General features: G+C 39.2%; 1 protein-coding gene across 1 annotated transcript in view; it reads left to right on the top strand.

Moving 5' to 3' along the window:
* NCOA6 (nuclear receptor coactivator 6) overlaps positions 1-24,762 on the top strand; it is a 55,007-nt gene extending 30,245 nt beyond the window's left edge. The window contains exons 8-15 of the mRNA XM_054980044.1: positions 1,327-1,473; positions 3,086-4,205; positions 11,347-11,468; positions 12,579-15,566; positions 20,135-20,188; positions 21,214-21,250; positions 22,854-23,002; positions 24,178-24,762. Coding sequence (XP_054836019.1) covers positions 1,327-1,473; positions 3,086-4,205; positions 11,347-11,468; positions 12,579-15,566; positions 20,135-20,188; positions 21,214-21,250; positions 22,854-23,002; positions 24,178-24,224 — 4,664 coding nt within the window. The 3' untranslated portion in view covers positions 24,225-24,762. The remainder of the gene's footprint in view (positions 1-1,326; positions 1,474-3,085; positions 4,206-11,346; positions 11,469-12,578; positions 15,567-20,134; positions 20,189-21,213; positions 21,251-22,853; positions 23,003-24,177) is intronic.
* Positions 24,763-26,283: the final 1,521 nt, after the last annotated feature.

Genomic DNA, 26,283 nt, shown 5'->3' with positions numbered 1-26,283 from the left:
GAAGTTTTTGTGGACACGACATAATGATTCATATCGTCTGCTGTCGCTGTGCATTTAAAGAGTTGGAAGAGTGTCTTATCACCAGGCACTTTTGGAATAGTGAGAGAGTAGCTGATGCTACCATCAAATGGCTGCCATGGGAGAAAAGGATAAATCCATTCCTCCCTCCCCTCATAAATAAAGTTTCAGTTACGTGGGAGACCTCAGTTTTGTAGGGGGCCAAGAAAACGTCGAGGTAAGAGTGTGATTATATTTATCCAACTGGTGCAAGAATTAGGGGCTCTGATAATGGAATCTCGTTCCAGTCAATACAGGGTACTCCATAAGCCTATGTACTGTGAATTTGTGGGAATGAGAAAAATAGAAAGTGGAGTTTGCCAAATTATGTGGTCACCTGGAAATTTCGTTTTAATGTTTAGTATTTTCAGCTATCATTTTATCGTCGCATCTCTCAGTAACGAAAGGATGGCTGAATTCATTTCACAACCAGTTACTTTCTATATTGGCTCCAATATCAATAAGTGGAGCTTTTAAAAACAATAATGGAATTATGAAAAATTTGGAAGAAGTTATTGTGGTCATGGCAACCAGAATTGCCCCCGTACTTGTTGATATACTAGAACACTTTTGTATTCGCTTTCATAAAATTAGAAGAAATGAAGAGTTTAGGAATAGATTTTATGGTAGCAAGAATGAGAAAATTTAGTCATTAAAATCCAAAACTACAAAGGCTGAAAAATGTGACTGGCTCCTACAGCTAAAGAACATTTTTCCAGGCTGGATAAGTAGGTATTCTGGTTGTGGTAGGTACTAGGAGGAAGAATTGGATTTCCCTTGCTGAATCGGGGGGAGCATAAATTTCCCTTTTCTTCTCATTGCTATCTCTTCCAGCTGTTCTTCTGTTTACTTCTTGTAGTTAGAGTCCCCCCTCCTCTGGTGGTGAAGTTATTGCTGCTGGGGAAGTAGTTTCAAGCAGCAAACAGACACCTTACAACTCAAGCACCCATTACCCTTTGAGCAGCTGTTACTGCCTGGACTTTGTGGGAAGTAGCTGGAACATCAACACTGTTGAGCACACATAGAAGCCAGTTGGAGATGTGGCATAGAATTGGGGATCAGGGACAGAAGATGTCAGGAGAGAAAGAAGCACTGAAAAGGAGATGGAAGAAATCTGAAAGATGACAAAGGAAAGAGTAGAAAAGGAGGGAGTGTATCCTATTACTCCTTCTGATTGTATTGTCCTTTGTTTAGCTTTCCTTTGATGTTAGATGCCAAAATTGTATCTATAGAATCTGCTTATAATAGACAAAGTCATTTTCTGTCCAGGAATGCCCAAGCGTCTCCCACCTGGCTTTCCTGCAGGACAGACAAACCAGAACTTCATGCAAAGTCCGGTGCCTTCTACAGCACCAGGAACACCTGCAAATAGTGGAACACCTCAACTACAAACAAGTCAAAGTGTACAACACGCAGGTCTGTTAATTATATTATGATGACTTATCTCTTTCCTAATTTACAGCAGCTGGCTGTGAAAGAAGGTTCAGTATTTGCAAATGATTGGTACATTATAATTGTTGAACTGGAGTCATACATCTGTGCATTTAGTGCAACCAAACTGCTGTGTTAAATATTGAAGGTTTGGGTCCAGCTTGCTTTTTTTGTTAAATCTCATCCAATTCTACATACTACATTCCCCATCCCATATGGCTTTTGTTCATTCAGGTTCCATGATCTCCAGTATAGCCTTTGGGTGGTCAAAGAAGACCCCTCCACATTTTTCCACAAGTGGAAAATCTGGTTGGTTTGAACCCATAGAATCATAAATTTGTTTGAGAGGAAAGGGGAAGAAATTCTGTGCTACTTTCAGAAATTGACTGCCATTGCTACCATTTGTAGACTCCCAACAATAAACTGCCCTCTTAACTAAAATGTGGACATATAAAGTTCTTGATGAGAAGAAAGAGGCTGTAATTGGTGTGACTTCTTTCTCCTTTTGTACAGGATAGTTTGTCCAATAACTATTTTTAAAACTTTCTTGAAAAGATTTTAAATACAGTTTCTTTTTAAATAATCTTTTATGGCAGTTAACTTTTATGTAGTTTTTCATGCCAGTTCTCAAATTTGCACATTCTAATCATGTGTAATTGGCATTTCTAAATATTAAAATTGATTGCTGTTTCAGAAGAATTTTTTTTATTTAGACTATAAACAATAACATAAAAGCTATAGACAATAAACATAGAAGATAAAAAACCACATTCGTAAAAAAAGACACAAGTAAAAGAAGAAAAAAAACCCTAAAACTAAACTACAAATTGAGTTCTGATTTTCTCCACAACAAATATACATCATTTTCAAAGTCTCACTTATTTTAAGTTAGACATAAGAGCCTTCCTTTTTGTATTGTTCATGGTTCTTAATCCATAAATCCAGATGTCATCAAGTCCTTATTATCTATTTCATGTAAAAAGTCTATAAATGGTTTCCATTCAGTCAAAAATGTAACTAATCTCTTTTCTCTAACCAGTGAAGTAATTTTTGCCATTGACGCAAACTCCAAAACTTTTATCAACCATTCCTCCACTATAGGTAATGTTGGAGTTTTCCACTTTTGAGCATAGAGTCCACATATTTTCCCATTGCTCCATTAATATGTCATGTCCACAGTTGTTTGCCTGTTTAATCATATATTCTTTTACTTGCTGTTCTGTCTCAAAGCTCAACAAAAGTTTGTACATTTTAGAAATAAAATGTTCATCATTTGTACAGAGGGCAATTTCAAATTCACTTTTAGATTACTCAGTCATAATGTCTCTTGTCTAGTTTAAATCTCTCTGAGATTTGCATATAGGAAAACCATTGGCAAACATGCCCTTCTGCTGCTAAATCCTCTCTTGATTTAATTTTAACTTGAATTAATAGCTGTTTCAGTGCTTCTGTCACTGTTACTTTCATATCTGTTGTTCCTAGTTTTTCTAGTGTTATAAACATCCAATATATTGATTTTTTTAAAAGTTATTTTACTTTACATGTTCATTGCAATTCAATTAATATTATTATAACTTAAATGATATGCATTTTTAAGGTGGCCAAGGAAATGGTCCTTCCCAAAGCCAGATGCAAGTTCAGCATGGCCCAGCAAATATGATGCAGACCAATTTAATGGGACTTCATGGAAATATAAACAACCAGCAGCCAGGCTCCAGTGGAGTTCCACAAGTAAACATGAGCAGCATGCAAGGACAGCCTCAACAAGGACCACAATCTCAGCTCATGGGAATGCACCAGCAAATAGTGTCCTCCCAAGGACAGATGGTGAACATTCAGCCTCAGGGATCTCTAAATTCTCAAAACCAGGTGATACTTTCTCGAGCTCAGCTTATGCCACAGGGCCAGATGATGGTAGCACCTCAAAACCAAAATCTTGGTCCAGTTCAACAAAGGATGACCCCACCCAAACAGATGATTCCCCAGCAAGGCCAGCAGATGATGACTGCACACAATCAGATGATGGGACCCCAAGGCCAGGTGTTGCTGCCCCAAAACTCAATGATGGAGCAGATGATGACCAATCAGATGCAAGGAAATAAACAACCATTTAATGCTCAGAGCCAGTCAAATGTCATGACGGGGCCAGCTCAAATGATGAGAGGACCAACTCCTAATATGCAAGGAAACATGGTGCAATTCACAGGGCAGATGATGACCCAGCAAGGACCTGCGAATAGCAATCCTTCTCAGGTTATGGGGATTCAAGGACAAGTTCTGAGGCCCACAGGTCCTAGCTCTCACATGTCTCAGCAGTTGGGTGATACTACCACTACAACAGGCAGTGATGTAAACTTGACACAAATGCTACCTGATGTTTCTATGCAGCAAGGAAACTTGGTGTCGTCCCACTTGCAAGGGATGCAAAATAACAGCAATACATCAGGGGGCCATTTTGCTGGACATGGAATGCCTTTCAGTGCTCCTTTTGGTGGAGCCCAAAATGGAAATCAGATTTCCTGTGGGCAAAATCCAGGTTTTCCTGTCAACAAAGATGTCACACTAACAAGCCCATTATTGGTAAATTTGTTACAAAGTGATATATCAGCAGGACATTTCGGTGTAAGCAGCAAACCAAACAATCAAAATGCCAATAAACCCAAGAAGAAAAAGCCTCCAAGGAAGAAGAAAAATAATCAGCAAGTAGAACAAATTAAGTAGGTTTAAAAAACACTTTTGTTTCCTATACAACCGAACAGTTTGTCATATCTGTATTGCTCATAGCTTTGCATATGATTATTTTATCCAAAACCTCTATAGATTATAACACAGTGGCAGTTTTGCCATTGGAGCTTCCATTCTATGCAGAAGAAAAAAATAATTAAAGAAGTTATTTGGTAAAATTACTTCATTATGTGTATATGTGTTAGTTGTTAAGCTAGAGTTTCAAAAGCTGTCACTTTCCAGGTGGAAAGCTTCTTCATATATCTGGTGCAGAAACAATGCAAAAAAGCAGCAACAGAAAAGGAGCATCAAAGAGACTCTTTTAGTTGCCCTGTTAGCCACAATGAATGGCCAAAGAGTGTTTTTAGCTTCCTCTCCTCTTAATGTACATCCCCTCTATAGTGAAAGTATTTCAATGTATAAGTGATGCAGGATCATAGAGATAGAATTAGGAATGCTTTGGATAGGCTATTGGCTGCTACCACAGTGCCTCCTACAATATAAAATCATAGCCATTGAACATACACTACTTATCACCTTTCTGACAAGTGCCAGCTCTCCTTTAACCTCATTTGCTGTGTCTTTCTTGGCATTTTTGCCAGGAAGCACACATGCATTTATGTAATATATGATTCCACCTTTTTCTAGACCTGGGGTGAAAAGTTCTGGCCCCTTAAAGTTGTACTGTCAGTGGTTGTGAGGGTAGAATTAGAGGCACTGAGTCCCTCTGACTTCTCGGTGATAACTGCAAGACCAGCAGTGGAAGAAGCTTCTTTCTTGCCTTGATCCTTATAGGTTAATGTTATACAGAGCTAACATGCCTATACTGAGGCTGCTTCCACACTCGTTGGATAATCCACTTTCAATACTCTTTAGTGAACATTTGAAACTGATTTTCCATGTGTGGAACAAAAAATCCACTTCAAAAGGATTGCGAAAGTGCATTGGAAGTGCATTATTCAACTTGTGTGGAAATGGCCTGTGACAGTTAATAAAACTGCCGCATACAGTTCATATAATTATATTGACTCCTGTATTTTGCAGCATGTTAAACATGGTCCCCAGTCTTGGTTAATAAATACAGTGTTCCAGTATCAAAAAGCTATTCCTACAAATCATAAGAGAGAAACACAATGCTTTCATGTTACGTTAATATGTTATTTAGTGGACCTAACTGCTTTCTACCTGGAGTAAGGCATAAGAGTAAAGCTTAGCATGGAACCACCTGCCACTGTATAAAGGAGGCAATTTGTGAGAGATGGCTTATACAATACATCAATTTCTTTCTCCCCCCTCCAAAAAAAATGACATTTTTTCTTGGGATGAGGATTTTGAAAAAGCATCTCAGCTTTCAAACATGTGAGGCATGTTATTTGATTTTACTAAGACTGAAATTTACAAAAACATAAATTAAAAAAAGCAAATTAAAAAGTGAGAGACTTGTCTCCTCAAAAGATGCTTTCCAGCAAAAAATAAAAAAATGGCTCTGCTCCAGAATATTGGCACACTTGGATAAAATAGGTAGTAACAAATGTTGCGACAGAAAATACAGCAGTCATTTAATGGTTATCGGGTAAGTAGATAAAATAGTGAGACTGTGTAATAATAGGAAGTGGTGTACTTTTCATTATAATCAATTAATAGGAAAAGGTATATAATTCACCTTAAAAGAACACTTTTGAGTTCTGTTTCAGTGGTTATTTTGTCTTTAAAGAAAAGTAAGGTTATCTGTGTTTATAAATTGTCATATAATGATCATGTGGTGTTTTTCCATAGGTAGGGTAATCTATGTATGGATATTTGAAATTTGTCTTTTAAGGACTGATTTAAATGTTTTGGCAAGGCAAAAGAATCCAGCCATGCAACTTTACACTTGCAGGGTTTCTTGTTAAACTGGGCTGCTTTCTGTGCAAAGCAGCTGTGTGTGCTTAGTTAGCATGCCAGAGAGAGTGAGCACAAATGGGTAGTTTTCTGGGGGCTAATGAAGCATGCACCGCTGCCTTGTATGGGTTATGGAGCAGTTTAAATGAGATGCTTGGCAAGTTCATGCGGATAAGTTCTTTTGCTTGACCAGCATCATGTTTAAGTTGGCTCCAAGTCTGCACGTCAATGTGAAGTTCTAAACTATTAGCTTAGTTTGCTGCAATGTAATGGGGCAATGCTTGGTTCCATATGTGTAACTGTTGAACAGACCGTGAGTTTATGACCCTGATCTCTGTGCATACGGGTAATTGTAATGGTGGGTTGGATCCAGCATAAGATTTCTTTGTGCTAGAATTCTTGTGTAAGTGGAAATGCAAACAAAAAAGATGAAGTGGCATCTGGCACTAAGTTAAACTTATTGTATCCCCATTCGTGTTTCTACTTGCACAAGATCTTGTGCAATTTCTGGGCACTATATTATATATAGATAAAAGTTACTAGTTTTGCACAAAATATTGTACAAGTGGAACCTGCGCTAAGTCTGTTTCTACTTGCTAGAACCAAGCCATTAGATGCTTCATGAGCATCTATTCTGATCTTTATTGGATTGCCATAGTTTTTAGGGATGCAATGCTCCCATGAGAGAGCTAGTTTAACAGTATTGGAACCATTAGTGTAAAGTCTAAATACTGCCCCTTCAGTACAGGTTTAATCAAGAGGCAAAGAACTTTTCCCCAGGCTTTTAGGGGAACATACACATCCATTTAGTCGTGGAAAGAATAGCTTGTGGCTGTTAGAAGCATAAAATATATATGTTCATGGACAACAATATCTCACCCCCAGTTTACGTGCTTGAGGTTTAAAACTCACACCTGAAACAATGTGAAACATCATTGTAAAAGTAAAAATATTTCACAAGCTTAGTATTAAGCACACACCTTGAATCTTACACCCATCTCCCTATTGAGTTTCAATCCTGGATCAGTTTTACAGCACTGGTCTACTTCCAAGTACAGTGCCTAAGGGGGAGATGACAGTCTGAAGCTGACCCCAGAAGTACTGGGCGAGGAGAGAAGAGGTCATACATTTGAATAAATTTCAATTTACAGCATTTGTTCTGAATCCAAAGAGAGTTTAAGCAAATCTTTGAAATTCTTGGCAATGTGTGTGATGGTACAAAAAATGCAGGGGGAGAAAAGGGATCTCAGAGGGTTGTAAAAAAACAGTCAATATACTGAATGTAATACAAAAGTGTGTATATGGAATTGTAGAATTGCACAAAAATTAAGCAAATGTACAAAACTGCTCTTCTTACAACAGAACACAGAGGGTGAATTTCAACTACCATTGGATAAGTATGTTTGATTATTGTCTCATAAGCCCATATTCATTAATATCTGAGTACTAAGAGTCCCTTGTTCCTTGAAGTGATAATATCAAGATTTGATCAGTAAGCATTGATCTGGAATGTTGTGTTTGAAGTTCTTTTCATTTGTTATTGTTGGTACCTTAATACTGACGTGCTGTCATGAAAATTGTTATTTCAAGATTAAAGCTTTTGCCAAAATGGGAATTTCTGCAAGTTTACAAATACATAATCTTCTATATTACATTCAATATATTGGCTATTTTTATGGTCCTTTTTTCAAATAAGTGTGGCAAGCAACGAGATAGTAAAGGTGCAGCAAAAGATAAGAGGTTGCTGCTGGTTTTCTTAAAATCCCAGGTTTCTGAAAATTTTCATACCTGAACAAAAGATGGTATTGATCTATTTTGTTTACTTTCTGTAAGAGTTCTGTAACACATCACAACAATTACAGGTTTTAGCTTTAATATAAAAAGATTTTGAAGTGTATGGCTCCTCTAACCCTTGCCCTCTGTGTTTCTTGAAGGGCCAGTATTTTGTTTAGCTAGTGGAATACCTCAGTCAAGTGAGAATGGTAAGAAGGAAAATAAAGTAAGAGACTGAAAGTCACAGTGGAAGAAGCAGAATAAAGAGAAAAGTGCCTTAACCAGCATCTTCCACTGTGTGATAATACACAACTTTGGGTATATGTGCAGCGATTGATTTTTAGAAGCCAAGCATTCAGACATCCCGTCACACCTTGGTTTGTTCATTACGAGCACAAAACCTGGGTTGGATACAGACTAAATTGTCTATCAGCAGAATGGAACTTTCCCACCTCCTCCCTCCCACTGCAGAGACTGATCTCCACAAAATACTTCTCCTTGACCATAGGGGAATCTGAGGAGTGGCATGAGGGGCTTTGCAGCAGGAAGGGGGGCTCAGTGGAAATTGCCTATTTACTCTGAATCCAACATGCTGCTTCTCCTTATCTGTTCTCTCCTGCCTTCTCCCTTTGTGCATTAGGTACTCCATAGGACTAAACTGTTGTTTATTATCCCAGTTTGTTGGAGGGAAGCAAACTTTAGTGCTCAGACGGTTCCACTCAGGTGTCGCAGCAAATTTAAGTTTGATTGACGTCTTTCACAATCAGGGAGCCTTCAGTTGTGTCCTATGTCTGTTGTATTTTATTTACTTTATTTATAGCCCACCTTTCTCACTGAGTCTCAAGGCAGATGGAGCATGAGAGCAAGCTGTGTTTGTGCCTGTCATGAATAGACACAGGTTTGTCATGAGATCTCAGTACATTGCATAACTAATTATGCATCAAGCTCCTGTTGCTTTGGATTTGTTCCACACAAAGTTTATTACTGCCATAATATACTAGCCTTACCTTGCCCTAGTCTAAAAAGCCTTTTGGATAACATTTTGCCTATGATTCCTTCTCTAATTTTGGTTCAAAGAAGTCTGAGGACATGATACAACTACTCACCAATATCCATCTAAACACTTCATTTTGCAGCCCCTGGGGCTCAAATTCTCTGCCCCTTATTCCCCTCTCCCACACTTAAAAAAATCATATTACTCAACAAAGTTAAATGTGTAGAGACATTAATCATTTCTTTTAAAATACTAATGCTCCTGTGTTTGCCCCAAAAACTGTCAAAGTACATGCTATTAATCAGGTGAGCAGGAGTCGTGTATAGCTATGGAAAGCCATGAATGGGGATAGTAGTCAACAGAAAAAAAGTTACAGAGCACAGTGCTTTGAGCTGTGAATTAGTTTGAGAGCCTTTATAGTTTGCAACTCATTATTATCAGACACTACAAATTCAATGAGAGAACCTCCATTCAGGTAAGGCATAAAGTTTAGGGCAATTTAAATGGAAAGAGCAAAGAAATTCAAGTTCAGGAATTCAACCCTTCAATCTCCAGCACCATAGGTTTAATTTTGTGAAGTGACATGAAATCTAATCTGAACCTTCACTTGCTTTAGAGCTGCCACTTACCTAATAACCATGTGAAACATGGAAAGATTAGGGTTAAAGTAGATAGAATTGAAGTGAGATCTCTGAGATGGTTTGTTTGGGGCAGGAAACCTGAAATTAAACAGTGAATCATCTAGCACCTTAAAGTTTTCTAATTTGCAGCAGTTTTTGCAAGCAAGAGCTAATTTTCATCCAAGGCAGGATGAAGAAATTCTTGGTCACAGTAGCTAATAAAAGAGTATGTGGCAATAAATGTCTTTTTGTCATTCCTCTGTTTTTAATGTGCCATGAGGTACTTTGTCATCTTAGTTGAAGCAGACCAACAAAGTTAATTTAGACTCTTAACCTTTAAACCATAATTTTATTTGAGTCCAAAGATTGGGGTGATTTCCAGTAAGTTTATGTTTTACAGAACCAGGCTGTAGACATTTATTGCATTCATAATCCCAAGATACAGCATATTATTAAGGTTGTTGTGCTGCCCATTTATTTATTTATTTATGTTTATTTACATGGTGGCTGTTTCCACACATGTTGAATAATGCACTTTCAATGCACTTTAGTTATCCTTTAGAAGTGGATTTTGTGTTCCAGACACGAAAACCCAGTTCCAAATGATCACTAAAGAGCATTGAAAGTGCATTATCCAACGTGTGTGGAAGCAGTCTATGTATAGTATGCCTTTCTCACTCAAGGTGGCTTATGCAGTGTAAATCAAAACATTCAACAGGAAAGAACTGGATTGTTTTTAAACAGGGAAATCTTTTGATCTTACATTGAACGTAATAGCTACCCTCCCTTTGGAACATTTGAAATATGGCTTAACTGTAGTTAAGGTCCCTCTTTATATATTGAATAAGGCATTAACAGATGTGTATTTGAACAATTATGTTCATGGCATTTTGATATAAAGCAAATTCTCCATTTGAAATACTTTACAGTACCATCCCATGTGTTGAACTATTTGCTTGTGTTAAGTTCTAGAGGCAGGCCAGAAACCATCAATCATAAGCAGGGACAGCAATGCGTCTACCTTCCATGGCTTGCCAGGGGTGCATGAGTATAGAAAGCAGTACAGAATGTGCCAATTTTTGCTTTCTGTATTAGCTTAGAGCCCCCAAACTTCTTCCTTGATAAAGTAGTTTTCCTTAATTAAAAAAAATAATAACCTGGAAAATCATTTGATCATTTAATTTATATCCTACATTGCATCATGGTACTCAAGGCGGTGTGCAGAGGATTCCTAGCAGGTTTCCTTTGGGGTACTAACCAGACCTATACCTGTTTAGCTTGAGCAAGGTTGCTGTGATATGTACGTTCCAGCCATACTTTGCGGTCTCTTGGAAGAAGTGCTGTATAACCTCCAGAGGGAATGATCGGAGTATGTATTCAGCATGTATAAGATGCCAGGTTCAGTATTTAGCATCACCTCTTAAAGGGTTCTTGGTGTTTGAAGCAGTGGAAAACTGCCCATCCTTCTGAAACAACTGAACTAGATGGGTCATTTTTTCAGACCCCCCTTTGTGAGTCCTGCATTGCAATCCTGCATGAAATCTCCTTTAGTTGTTTTTTGGCAACCATTTACTGCTCATTCACCACATGAGAGAGTGCTCTCATTAATTAGTTGAGATCTGCTTACTACATTTTAGTAGGCGATCTTGCTCCATGGGTTACATAATCTGTCAATAAACAATGTGATCGCCATTTCTGGCCGAGGGGTAGATAAACATTTTGTGTATACGTCTGACTATAGCATGGCACATAGGGAAATGCACTGCATGTCATAAACTTGTTTTCCATTTAAGAAGTCAAATCAATTTGTCATTTTTTCACCTGAAGAACTACATTTGCATTAGTCGTACATATTTCTGTCTTTAGTGCCTCAGAATCACGCCCAGCTGGTCTGGAAGAGGCAGATCAGCCATCATTGCCTGGAGAGCAAGGTATAAATTTGGATAACACTGGACATAAACTTGCAGACTTCGCAAACAGACCACCAGGTGATGAGCATATTTTCTTTATGGTTTTAATATACTCAGTAAATACAATATTATGGTGTCTTTGAGATACTGACATAGGTCTTATCACTAATTCTAAATGGGATTTCACTTGCCATCTCCAGCAAGCCACATAGAAGCTTTTTCATAAGTAATGTGAATCCAGGATTCCTGCATGTGTGCCCAATAACATCTTTTACTGTCATGTATATAAGCTGCAAGGAGCTGCAGTTGGTCCCAGTTTCTTAGCGCATGTATACAGAGTTTAAAAAATTGTGTACATGTCTTGCAGGTTATAGACTATTCCATAATGATCTGCAGCATACCTGATGATTTTATATATGATATAGTCAGTTGCATCTATTTGGTGAAGTGCCAAAATCCTAAAATGTGCCTTACATTTCATTTATTTTGAACTTTATTTGCCATTCATTTGACTATTCAAACAATATGAAGAGTTCCTTTGGAACTCTTCTCATTGCCTGAGTTAATACATTCTTGAATAATGTGGTATTGTGTGCAAACTTGGGCTGACCTCAATCTATACATCTTTGGTCCCAATAAAGTATTTCAGGAGACTTCACGCTTTATTCTTTCTATCATAAAAACTGCCCATGTCCTCCCATCCTTTTTTTCCTATTGCCAGTCCATTCCCCATCCTCTTCTAACGACTGCTAAATTTACTTACAAATCTTTACAGTACCATCCTAAGTAGAGTTATGCCTTTTGAAGTTAATTGAAGTTAATGCACTTAGAGAAGTGTAACTGCTTAGGATGGCTCTGTTAATCAGTAACTTTGTGAATACTTTTTGGAAATCCTAATGTATAATATCTACATGTTTGTTGACGCTTGAAAAGAATGCCAAAGGGTGATGTCATGGAATAACTCCTTGTAGAAATCCATGATGATTCTTAGCAATAGTTGATATTTTATATGTTCAGTAATTTTAGTTTTATTAATGCTTCCCGTTTATTTGCCTCGGACAGTTTTTTTTTTTTTTTAAAAACCTAGGTATTAAGTTGGTTATCTGCCAGTCTTCTGCTAAGGCATTTGATTGAAATGTAAGTTGCATGTTTCCAATACATGAATATTCATCTTATATCTCTCTGCAGGCTACCCGTCACAGCCAATGGAACAAAGATCCCTTCAGCAAATACCACCTCAGCTTTTGCAACATGGACAGCAGCAGCAGCAGCAGCCTACACCAACACCTCAACAGACGCAATCCCAGCAGCAGCAGCAGCAGCAACAGATGATGATGATGCTTATGATGCAACAGGATCCTAAGTCTGCCAGACTTCCTGTTCCTCAAGGTGTCCCTCAACCGAGAGGCCCGCTGAACATAGAGGCTCAAAGAATGTCAATGCAGCCAGGAGGCAACATGTCAGTTATGGTTAGTCTGCAAGGTCCTAGTTCAGTGCCTCCATCTCCTGACAAGCAAAGAATTCCTATGCCAAATAATCTTCCTCTAGTGAATACTGCACGAAAGATAGTTTACCAAGATAATGTACAGAACCCTACTAGTTCTCCACTCGGAGAAGTTCCATCAGTACCCTCAATTGCAGACGGAAATGGGTCTGAAGCACCTCCAGCATCAGGGACTCAAAATAATATTGCATCCCATTTAGTGGTTTCACAAAACCAGTTAATGATGGCAGGGCCAAAACCTGGATCTGCTCCATTGTCAGCTTCCCAAGGTGCAAGTCCTCAACAGCAACCTAATTCTCTTCCTGGTCCTCACCCACACCATTTTCAAAATGTTGCTACTACATCACAGACATCGAGACCCAAAACACCAAACAGGGCAAGTCCAAGACCGTACTATCCTCAGACTCCCAATAATCGTCCCCCAAGCACAGAGCCATCAGAGATCAGTTTATCTCCAGAGAGGCTCAATGCTTCTATTGCAGGTCTTTTCCCGCCTCAAATTAATATTCCTTTGCCTCCTAGGCCTAACCTTAATAGAGGATTTGATCAGCAGGGTCTTAATCCAACCACTTTGAAGGCCATTGGGCAAGCACCCTCAAATCTAACAATGAACACTCAGTCAAGTTTTATCTCCCCACAAACACACAAGTTGGACACACTGGCTATTAATTCAGGGAAGCAAACCGGTACTGGAGGAGCAAAGCGTGCCAGTCCAAGTAACAGCAGAAGGTCCAGTCCTGGATCCAGTAGGAAAACCACACCAAGCCCTGGAAGGCAAAATTCAAAAGCAGCCAAATTAGCTTTGACACCACAGCAGAATTCAGCACTCATGCAGAACATGGATTTACAGAGAAGTATGATGGTTGGCCCTTCTCCTATGCAAATGCCCATGCCTGGAAGTTTTCAGAATAATGGAATGTTGACTGTTCAGAACCCTGTAATACCTGTATCTGTTACGACTGGTATTCCGGAGGATAACAACAAAGAGAGCTTCAGTGGCCCTCAAGACAGTGCATGTCCAAGTACACCGGCTGCCCCAATGAACAAAGATCAGCGCAACATTGAGCTGAAAGGTGTTCCAAGCCAAGAAATCAAAATCCTAGTCCATGAAGAGCAACAAAAAAGAGAGACTTCTTCTGTAGAAACCAACAAGCTTCCCACCCTGGAAGAAAACAAAACCATGCTCTCTCCAGCTATGCGTGAGGCACCAACATCCTTAAGTCAGCTTCTTGACCATTCTGGAGCTCCTAATGTAACGATTAAACCTCTAGGTCTCCCTGGCCTTGAAGTGCCTCCAACAGTGACTTGTGCAGAGGAATTTAAAAAGATGACTGCCATTCCTCCTCCTCCTCCTCCACAGGATCCTTCTTCTAGCAAAGATCCTGCTTGTTCCCTAAGCTTACCTCCAAGCACTGAAACCTGTTCAACTCAAATGCAACAAGACCTGGGAGACATAAACTCAAATGTTTCTCAGAATATTCCCCCAGTACTTCAGAGGCCTGTTAGCTCAGCTTCTATTTCCACATCACTCCCACCCAATCAGATAACAGTATTTGTAACTTCCAACCCTATTACATCATCGTCTAACTCGTCAGCGCCGTTGCCTTCTCATTTGCAGCCTACGTTAATGTCTACTGTTGTCACCATGCCTAATGTGGGTAATAAAGTAATGGCTTCTGAAGGACAGACGACTGTTCAGTCTAATGCTCGACCTCAGTTCATTACTCCAGTTTTTATAAATTCATCTTCAATAATCCAGGTCATGAAAGGTTCTCAGCCAAGTACAATTCCCACAACCCCAATGACTTCTAATTCTAATTTAATGCCACAGTCTGTTGCAGTTGTTGGTCCTTTGCATTTACCCCAAAATATAAAGTTCTCATCTGGGCCTGCACCTCCTAGTGCATCATCTAATACCCCTATCTCAAGTATGCCAACAAGCCGGTCGTTGGTTATTAATTCACTAGCAACGCCTATTCAGCTTCCCTCTTCCCCATCAACAGCTCTTTCAAACACTTCTTCGCATCCTCCTATTCAACAAGTTAAAGACTTCAACCCAGAGGAGATGAATTCTCAGGCTTCTGCCTCTGTTGATCCATGCTCTGTTGCAGCCACACAGTCTGGAGGTATGGTTTCCCCTCCCCGTGCGCATAGCCCTGGATCTTCTATCAATAGACGAAGTCCAGTTTCATCTGCAAAGGGGAAGGGGAAGGTGGACAGGATTGGTCAGTTTTTGCTGACGAAAGCATGTAAGAAAGTCACGGACTGCTTTGAGAAGGGGGAAGAGCAATACGGTGCGGAGGGAGAGGTGGAAGGCCAGGGGCTAGATGTCCCAATCCCTAACAGTCTGGAAGTGGAGCAGTTGCCTGTAGAACTGGAAAGTAACACTGTGGCACCTCTGGCACCTGTTCTTTTGAAACAAAGCACTTCTGGGATTGGCCATTTGAATGTCGGCACTGCTGCTACTGTTTCTGCCTCTGTATCTCTTAGTTTACCGGGCAGCACTTCTTCCACAAATGTGCTCTCAGTAGTAACCCCTCCAGTGATTTCTGACGTCATACCCACTATTCCAAGCACTAATGGTAACCCTGGTACTTTACCTGGAGAGCAGGTTGGAATTGGACTGGATGATGAGAGCTCAGAAACACATCACGAATTATCACAGAATATAGGTATGTACTCTAATTATCTAGAGCCATTCTCCCCCCCTACCCCACCCCTGTTAACTGAAAACAGAAATGTGTGTGGAAAGATGAATTAGAGGTGTGAAGGCCTGAGGAAATTTGAAGACCCCCCCTCCCCCACATGCACAGTTAAATCCATGCTCTGGTAAACAGAGGAGTTTCGTGATACAGGTCTTTTCCGCCTTCTTTCTCTGACAGTCTCCTGCATCTCTCCCTTCGTAAAGCTACTGCTGAGGGATGGGGGTAATTCTACAGAACAGTGCTGCATGCTATGTGACATGGGATTGTGGAAATGGAGGGGAATCCGCAGGAATTGCCCTCCCTCAGTCTTGTGTAAGAAGAGCTTCAGTTCACAGAGTTTGCTCGGCTCATGGAAGAGAGGAGGGGATTCTTGTTGAGTTCCTCTTCTTGCTGCAGCTTCCTTGTGTGGCATAATGGCCTCAAGGATTGCCTGAACACCAGCATTTCAGGTTGATTGACCTCTGGTGTTTATGGCTTGGCTGATAAGCATGTCTTTCTTTTTTAGCCAGTGAGTAAAAGATATTTGAAACAGTTATTCACTGTGGATGGTAATGGCCCAGGTGAGGGTAATTCTAAACCAATCCCCAGTGAATGTCTGAATCATCTTATTGATGAATGGCCCATCATCTCAGCCCCTCAAATATGGAAAAGAGACATTTCAACAATTCTACAGCTTCTACACTTGAAGGAAGATCTTGTAAGTTTGCAGCTCAGATTGTTAGACATAGAAAGTCTAACAGACGCATTATCTGTAAAGAAGGTTTCTGATGAGGTGCTGGAAAAGACAGTGTAGTTGAATCAGCTTGTTTTGCATAAGATGGAAGTCAATGAAGGCTATGAATCCCGCAGCAGGGGAAGAAAAGGTTAAACATTCCCACCCACCCACCCCGATGCATCCCGATCCGACACATGTTTATGTAGAATCAGGTGTCATTCAGTCCACTGGAGCCTACTCCCAAGTAAATGTATAAAGAATTACACTTTACTGTATATAAAGACATACTAATTGAAGAGTTCAGTGTTGCTATGCAGTTACTGTGTGTTGCCACTCAGTTATTTTGTGGGGATGTTTAATTTCTGTGTGATGGAACGCTTGAGGATGGGCATTCTAGTGTTCTTTGAACAGTAAATACTAATGGAACATGGCAGGCTGCTTTTAGAGTTCTCCATTTCAGAAGTGTTTTCTATGAGTTGAAAGACTGCTGTTTAGAGAAACAGAAGTCCAAAGCTTGATTGAATGTGGTCTTCCCACCAATCTAAAGCTGAATCTAGGTCACTCTAATCTTAGATAATGAACCTCCTTTTGTTCAGTTTAGCCAGTTTAATTTGTTTCCTTGTTTCTTTTGGGCCCTAGGTGGCTCGCAACATATATAAAACAGTAGCTTAAAAATAATTTTGAAACTGCTGCATCATTGTAAACTACATTAGAGGTCTTGCAGTGCAAAAATATGTTCAGTTTTTCTGAAATACCTGTTGAAATGGCACCAGCTTCTCCTGATCAGTGGGAATACTGTAATCTGGAGCAGCTGCTGAAAAGGCCCTTCCATAAGTCTCTATCTTTTTTAAAACAAGCAGGTTTCCCCAGACAAGCAGGGCCCCATAGGAAGGCCTTGTTCAATGGACATTACAGTATCGATGCTTCCTGTTTCAGTTCTTTAATTTTATTCCTATTTTCTCAAGTACCAAAAATTAAAGAGATATTTAAGGTGCAACAGCTTGCCCCTCCAGATATATTTAAAATTGTTTGAATAAAATTAGGGCACGCATTTTTAAATTCCCTAAAAATCTGAAGAAGTGAGTCGTTATTCATGAAAGCTCATACCCCACCACAAATTTTGTTAGTCTTATAGGTGCTATGGACTCTTGCTCTTTCCTACTGCTACAGGCAGACAAACATGGCTACCCATCTTGACCTAAAAATCCCAGTTATTATAGGCCAGGCAGTCCAGATCTTGGAAGCTAAGCAGGGTCAGCCTTGGTTAGGAATTAGATGGGAGACCTCCAAGGAAGCCCAGGTTCACTATGCAGAGGCAAGCAATGGCAAATCACTTCTGTTAGTCTCTTGCCTTGAAAACTCTAGCAGGGGTCACCATAAGTCAGCTATGACTTGAGAGCACTCTCCACCACCAACTAAACCATGCACGATACATTTTATGGTAATAAAGTAATAGAGCAAGTTGAGGTTCAGCAAACAAGTGTTTCATATATTACAATTTCCCCTAACATTTCAATGTTTTTCTTTTCTGGAAAAAAGGGGGGGGGGAAGGGAGGGACTATGTTTTCCCAAGGCTTCCAGTATAAACTTCTGATAATAAGCAAGCTCAAAGTGATGAATGGACAGACGCTATACTCTGTATAAGAGACAAAATGATTTTATTCTGGATCTCTGGTTTAACAGTAGATTTGGAAGAAATGAATATGGGGAAAAGATGTGGGAGTTACTGTGTTTTAAAAATGCTGCTAATAATAAGTTGGCACTTGAAACTTAAAAATGTTGATTTGTGCCTGTACTTTGCTGGTAGACCTGTGTCATTTGTGGAAGATCTGTTCCTGGAATTATCATGAATGGTGAAATTCAGGAATACTCTCACAAAACTTAATGCTGTAATAATTATGATGATAGCATGGAAGGAGTAAGGAGACCATATCACACAGACCATGAATAATTTAAATTGCAAGTGAAATCACAAATCTGTTAATAGCAAGGGTCCACCGTATTTTTATTTAGCTTATGTGTTTTACATGGAAGTCCAAAAAATAGTTGATGATGTTAGTTTAGCCTTCAGAAAATGGCATTTTTAGGAAATAGGCCAATGAACTGACCCTCTCACCTGAAAAAGAAAACAGCTAGGTAATGATTGAGCCTTACATGTTTTCTTTTATTCAATAGCCCTGCATGTTTTCTTTAATCAGTATTGTGTGTGAATCTTACCTTTGATGTTCATTGCCTTTTTAAGGGCTGTCAATAAGACCCATTTTACAAGCATTCTGTTCAGAATAAGAACTTGATTTATTTATGTTATATATAGTCAGCTTTTCTTACTGAGATTCAAGGTGTATTACACAGTATAAGTCAATACAGTCAACAGATGGCACATGCAGTAACCAATGTAATAGCATTAGGATTACAGAAGTCTGAAACAAAGCATAAGTTTTTCATGACGTGTTAAATAATCCAGAAATTACATAGCAGGATCATACTCACAGCAACAGACGGTAAGTATTATACACAGCACAGTCCCTATCCCTTTACCAAAACATCTTTCTGAAATGTTCAATTATAGTATACTAATATTGCCCGTGTAAAAAGCCCTCCTGAATAATTCAAATTTTGTATAGTTTGTGGAATGCCAGGAGACTGGGGGCCTTCCTGACCTCATCAGGCAGGTCATTCCATAAGGTGGGGGCCACAGAAAAGAACACACATGTACAGACAGTGGTTGATTTTGCTCATTTACAGGCTGGCACCTGCTGAAGGCCTTGTTCAGATGAGCGAAGCTGTTCTGGTGGAGCATAGGGGGAGATATGCTGGTCTAGAACCATGAAAGGCTGTGTATGTGATAGCCAGTACTTTAAATTGAACCCAGTAAATGATGGGCGTTCACTGGAATGACTGAAGAATGAGTGACGTGCATGCGTCCCCTAGTTCCTGCTAATAGCTAACTGGGGCATTCTGTACTGATTGGAATCTCTGAGTTAACTTTGAAAGGAGGCCTGTGAAGAGTGCATGACAATGGCCTAGACCTGATGTTACCATGGCATGGATCCTGGTAGCCAGAGTGGCTGAGTCAAGTTAGAGAGAGCCATCTTCCAGATAAAACTGAGTTGCAAGAAAGGATTTTGCAACTACATTCATATGGTTCTCCAGCAGTAATTTAGTTTCACTCTTAGCCACTTAACCTCAGCAGCTAGGCAACAACTCAGGACTTGTACTATGTCACCAGGATATTTTAATAAGGAGACACAACTTGGTGTCATCAGCATGTTGGTGATAGCCAACCCCAAACTATGAATGATTTGTCCTAAGAGCTTTGCATAAAGGTTCAGTAGCATGGTGGGGTGGGGATAGATTTGCACCCTGTGGAAACACAGAGGATAAGTCCCACACTGATTACAACTGGTATCCAATGGCAACCATTTGTGTGCAGTCTATGAGAAATTATTTGAAGTAGTCCAAAGCACATCCACTAATATGTCTGCCTCCAAGTGTCTAGTAAAATAGCATGGTCCACTGTATCAAGAGGCTTCAGATAAATCCAGTAGGAGCAAAAAAGAGGCATGTCTTTGTCTACATTCAGATGGAGATCATCAGATAAGGCTGCCAGAGCAGGCTCTGTCCCATAGCCAGGCCTGAAGCCAGAATGAAAAGGACAAGCCAGATGAATGTTTATCATTTACAGTGTAAAACAAGGCAGCCTGTTTTTCTTGACTTCTATACGAAAATTCCTTATTACTGCTTAGGTCAACAGATTTTTATAGGTAGATCCCTTTGACAGAAAAGCTAAGCACACTGCTGCCTCATCTCTCTTTTTTAGCATCATCAACCCAGACTTCAGTTCCAACACCAGAGAGCGCTGCTCAAAGAACAGGTAAACTATACTTGAACAAATGTCAGAAAAGTTCAGAGGGGGATGGATATGCACATAAAACCCGGTTGTGTTTTTTACATTTACACAATTACTTTTGGCTTCTGCATTAGAACAGATGACTGTTCTTAGTTCTACCAGTACAATACTGAGAAGATGAAAAATTATTTTCTCAGGACCATGATAACTGCTTAACCTTGCCCAGAGTAAGGAAAGGGATAATATTGTGATAATCGTAGCTAAGTTTGGAATTTGGTGGTACAAATTATTTTAAAATAAGGGTGAGGGGTTAGTGGATATTGGCTGTGGTCAGAGGTTTTATTGGAAAATAAAATGCACTTTGTCAGTGTTGGGTCTCACTCTTTGTATGTATGTGTTACCAGACAGAGATCTGGAGGACAGAAGTTTGTTTATTCTCTTCATTTACAATCTGCCTATCTCCATGGAGGTGCAAGGTGGATTACATTTTTAAAAATTCAATAAACAGTCTAATACAATAAATAATGTAATAAAACTGCTTCTTCATAGACATTAAAACTACTGTACATTTTAATAAAATGCTTTCCTGATCAGTTCTGTTCTACGCAATTTGCAGAATAATACTTGTGTATGGTCAGCCGACAGCCAATGATTTTGTCTTCACAAATTGACCTCTCCTGAAAGTGGTTAGGCTTCATAATAAATTTGGCACAATCTAGCGGTACATATTTTGCTGCTGTGGGGCCCATATGCTTTAAATTATGGGACATTCCAATTTCCTATAAGTTGAAAAAAAAATCTTACTGACAAGTGGAGAGCTCTTCGTAGAGCTGCATTTTGTCCTATATCATCTTAGATTCCAGCCCTTATTTTCTGATCAGGAAAGGGGGAAGGGTCACAGAGATCTGGTGAATTTGTATGCCTTGGGCTCATTAATGCCTTCATTCTTAGATCAAAAGACACCTGACTCAACTGCTTCTGTACTTTAAGACTTTCCAGCATGGGTTGCGATATCAACATCTTGATATTTTTCTGTCTGTCTCTTTCAGATTTGGAAGTAAATTCTGCAGTTATCACTTGCGTTATGTAAGTAATTTTAGAATGGAGAATATGAATTTTTAGTACAGATTAATTCTGGTTTTGGTTTTTAGGTTGCATAACTTACGGAATTTCTCTTTCCTTGGCCATGTTTGCCTATAAGGAAATTCTAGATGAGGGCTTGTTCCTACAAATACTTACATGAGTATTTAAGTTTATACTCTGTAATTATTCCACTGATGTTGATTGTTCATCCTTCTCAATGGAACACAAGTGACAAAGAGAAAAAAAATGTTTTGGACACCTATCCTGTGTCCTAGTTGCAATAATCTGCCTTACCTCCCACAAAGACTGGGAGCTATTTTCCAAGTTTCAACAAGTGTTTCAAATGCTGCAATTCATTTAGAAGCACGCCTGCTCTCAGTACAGGCAAAACTGTGGATTATTGCCTTTAATTATTGGTTAAAACTGATTTTCTCACCTATTGGTCTGTCTTATACTATGATGCAAGATAATTTTGTTTCCCCATGGCAGAAAAAGACAGAGGTCAAATTGAACTATTACAGTCTGTCTAAGCAGTATATGCAGGCTTTGGGTTATGCTCAGGCTAGAACTATTTTAAAACAAAGAATATTGGATGTCGAATGGCAGATGGATGTGAGTAGGATTAGGAACCCTGTATTTGATGTAACTATACTTAATAAGATAACTTTGAAACCTTATATTAATTTTTTAGATAACAGTATCCATAGGAGAATTTTTACTCCTTTAAGTAATAATGCCCTACCTTCAGCTATATTGGAGGCCAGCTTTACTAGATCTTTGAAGAAAGGCTGCATGTGCTGATGAAATGTTAGGACATGTTATTTTTGAATGCAGCCTATACCAAAATATTAGGGAAACTCTAGTTATGCCTATTGTCAATTCCTATCCTGGTTGCAGCAGAACGATACTTCTGTCAATTATGCTTGCAGGTGATAATCTAAAGCTGACTAGGATGGGCGCCAGATTTGGTTGGTTGGCTTACCAAAGTAGGGAAGAGACAAAGAAGCACAGATAGGGTCATTTGACATTTGATCTTAATATTAACTTTTAGATCTTAGAATTTTAAACTCATGTACAATTTTAGATGGTACTCTATTTTATAATTGTACTGTTTTTACTCATTATTCAGTACTTTTATTGTACTGTTTGCTGGTCTTGGACTGTAACAATAAATCTATGATCTTTGACTGGTCCCATCTTTTTATTAATAAAATATTTCTTTCCATGGTTACCTGAACTATCACATGTGAAAGTTTCCAGAAGTGTAAGAGTAAAAAACTTTGTGCTGTGTTGGAAACTAAGAGGTGGGGCCATGGCCCGGCAGCAGGGCATCTGCTTTTCATGCAAAGGGTTTCCTACTTTAATCACTAGTATTACCAGTTAGAACGGTCAGGTGGGGGAGGTGATGGGAAAGGAAGTCTGCCTGAAACCCCGGAGATCCGCTGCCAGTTGGAATAGAAAAAACTGACCATGATAGACCAATGGTCTGTCTCAGTATAAGGCAGCTTTGTGTTTATATAACGTTTCATGGCTGTGGATCTCATCCTGTTTTCTTGCGGTATATGTTGTTTCTGTAAATGCATCGCTGTTGTCCTGCTTTTGGCAGAAATGAGCCAAAGGAGACTTGTGAAAAGGCTAAAACTCCAAGTAGAAGAAATTCAAGAACAGAAGATTCTACTGCAGTGCAGGAAGCTGTAGAGAATGGTCAACGCAAGAGATCCTCCAGACCAGCATCGGCATCTAGCTCTGCAAAAGGTAAGCTACCCAATTAAATGAAACTTGACAGCAAAAAGTAGTTTTCAAGTGAGGATTACACTCACCACGTTTGCCGTTGCTCAGATTTAGTGTGGTGTGAAACCTTTGAGTTAGCCACAAACTGGTGTCAAGGCATTGCATATAATTTGATGAGTTTGTTTTTACTTTTCTGTTCTGCATCTTTAGCTCCTCTAAAATGTGTTCCAAATTTATTCATGAAGCAAATAAGTCACTTAAATATCTTTAATGGAAAACAGAGTTTAACAGAACAGTTAAGAATGAAATAAAAGACATGTTTATCTCTGCCACCACAGAACTGGCTTTGCAGATGATTTAGTTTTATTTATGAAGTTTCATAGAATCATCTGCTTCGGATTGCACTGCAAAAAACAGAATCAAGGTTGGCTGTGCAGGTTAAAACCAGCTCAGTTCTCAGCAGCTCTCATCTAGTTCTAGGGGACAGAGTGAACAAATGTCAGTCTACCCTCTGCAGACATTGCTGTCATCCAGATGTAGCCCCACCCAGTGGTGTCCCCCCCCCCCCACACACACACACACACAAAAAGCGCAGCACTTGTGGGCAGCATTGCAGCAAAGGCCAATCCAGTTCCAGCACCCTTGCTATGAAATGTCTGTACCTCTAACAAAAGAGAGTGGTCTCCTAGGAACAAGAGAGTGGTCTCCTAGGATCTGGGCAACATAGAGGCTCCCCATTCAGACACTGTCTTTCAAGTTGATGGGCATCTTGCTATAAGAAGAAATGTTCCTTAATAAATAAGATAAAATAGGTGATATGAGCAGCAAGGTGCTGCCATTTAGATCCACACTTATGACACCCAAGAAAACAGAGAATCCTTTAAAATACTTCAGCTTTAGGATTCATTTGTGATTCACCCATGGCACAGTTGGTTGCAAATTTATTGTATTTACTCATAAAGCTGCAGTGTAGCCCCACATAGTTATCGTAGAGTTGTAGAGAAGCAGTGACTTTGGGCATAAATTTTGGAATGGTAAATATTACGATGATTAATAGTAGGCCAAGCCAAAATCAGAGATTAGTTTTAGATATATGAATTTTGTTCTGGCTTCCATGTGATTTTCCTCTGAAAAATTGTTGTGTTTAAATGTGAATGGCTGGACAAATTTTCTTTTGGAATTGCTTTTCTCTTCCTTAGAAACAAATGCCAGTGCTATGCAGTCAAAAAGAAGAAAGTCCAAGTGAATTACTGAGTGGATATGCAAGGCTTGTAAGTTGTAAATGTGTGAATTTTATTGGTAGTAGTTCTGAGTTGTGATTTCTCACTGTAGTAAAACCCTAATATTCTGTACAGTAATTCATTTTAATATTACACTGTTCCAGGTAGATAAAAATTCTTTTTTTTCTAAAAAGGAAATGATTTTTTAAAAAAGAAAATCAGGTTACTTGTTAAATTCTCTGATTTTGTAAAATCTACACTTAGCACACTAGATTTAGCGTGTTGTAAAAAAATGAGAAGATAATTGTAAATTTATTTGTACGTTTTCACTTTTCATAGGACAAAATAGAGTACAGGGTTGTCTTTTTTAGATATTAATGTACTGTGCTGTTGGTCAAATACTGTATGTGAATAGCAGTAAAAGGGTTATATATGGCCCGATTTTGGAAATGTAAATAGTTTTATTTAGTAGGCTTGATGTATTTGTTGTAGAAAAGGACCAGTAAAACAAAATGAAATGAAAAGGTTTGTGAAATGTGGATTACTTAATGCTCTAAATAAATGTTATTGACCTATAATTTGCATTGTGCATCATTTAACATCAGGATTATACTAAGTGGGAAGGAAATCATTGAGAGTTGTGTGTTGGCTCTATATAGAAGAAAGGTTTTTTTTCTTGTGTTCTCGTTTAGCAGCCATTGCTACCACCACAGTCCACTAAAAAGATGTGGCATAGACTTTCAAACTAAGATCTGGGGAACCCAGGTTCAAATTCCCATTTAACTATGAAGTTCAAAGGGTGTGACCTTGGGCCAATCATAGATCCTACCTTATAGTGTTGCTGAGAAGATAAACTCAGGAGAGACGGGGACTTTCTAAGCTGTGATACATAAGAGACAGAACTTTTTGCTACCCCAGCTCCAGGTTTTCAGTGTGTACTGTGTTTTCCATCTGTTCCCATTGAACAGACTTATATGGAACCAGGGTATAACCTTGAAACTTTATCCTAATCTGAGTGCACCTGAACATTTTCTGTTGGTTTTGTGTACCTTCTCAGGAACTGCAACTTTTTAACAAACCTAGAATCCATTGATCCTTCCAGCCTCATGCCAAAAACAAGAATAATCTCATTTTATTAATTCTGTATGCTTTCTGGCTGTAGGCAAAGGATGTAGGCTCTCTTTTCTAAGAGCTGGAGGCGGTATTGTAGTGCTGTCATTGTCCACAGAGTACATATTTGTTTTGTTTGCTTTGATGGATTTTATAGGTCTTCAAGAAGTTCTTGGGAAACCTAGAACAAGCAACTAAAAGTGTGACTAGCCCTGATATGATACATATGTATACAGTTTGCTGTGATTGTCAAGGGCACCTATTAGGTATTGTTCCCCAAAAGCTACATGCTACCCCTCCCATAACCATTACATTCTTGGAAGTGTGTTATAATTTTTTAAAATTTAGAATATAAACAGTTGGATATTCTGTGTGGGTATATGTTCCCGTATACACTCAAGAATCATTCCAAGATTTGTTGTGGGTTTGGCACATGATGAAGCATTCACAATAGCATACAGCTTACTTTTCTGTTAAGATGAGAGAGCAAAGAAATGTGGAGGCTTATAAGTAAGTGGAAAAACAAGGAAACAGTGGGAACACAGGATGGTATATGAGGAAATGACCATGTAAACGTGCAGGCAAGGGTTTAAGCTCAGTTGCTTGCTATTTTAATTTCATCTTTCCTTACCTCATAGCCCACTCTTTACAAAGGCTATTTTAATGCTGTTGGTCCATGTGGGAAGCCCTACTAATGCATAATTCTCATGAAGAAGTTGACTTCTCCACTTCCTGGGTTTCAGAAGCTCCTGAGCAGCCCTGTTGCCAAAACCCATCAACTGCCATTATTGCTGAGGATTGGACCTTATTGAAGTGCACAGATGCAGTTCTTTCCCAGCCAGCTCTTTCTCCTAGTAATCCCAAGACCTCTGAAAAGCTGATGCTGGAAGTTATAGGATCTATGCAGACAAAAAAGCCACATCCTGGGAGGATGCAGTGAGGAGGAAGAATCAGTCACGGCTGACAGAAGAGGAA

The sequence above is a fragment of the Eublepharis macularius genome, chromosome 5 (genome assembly GCF_028583425.1).
Source record: "Eublepharis macularius isolate TG4126 chromosome 5, MPM_Emac_v1.0, whole genome shotgun sequence".
Lineage (NCBI taxonomy): Eukaryota > Metazoa > Chordata > Lepidosauria > Squamata > Eublepharidae > Eublepharis > Eublepharis macularius.
The sequence above is the reverse complement of the archived record's forward strand: the minus strand, read 5'-3'. Positions and strand labels throughout refer to the sequence as shown.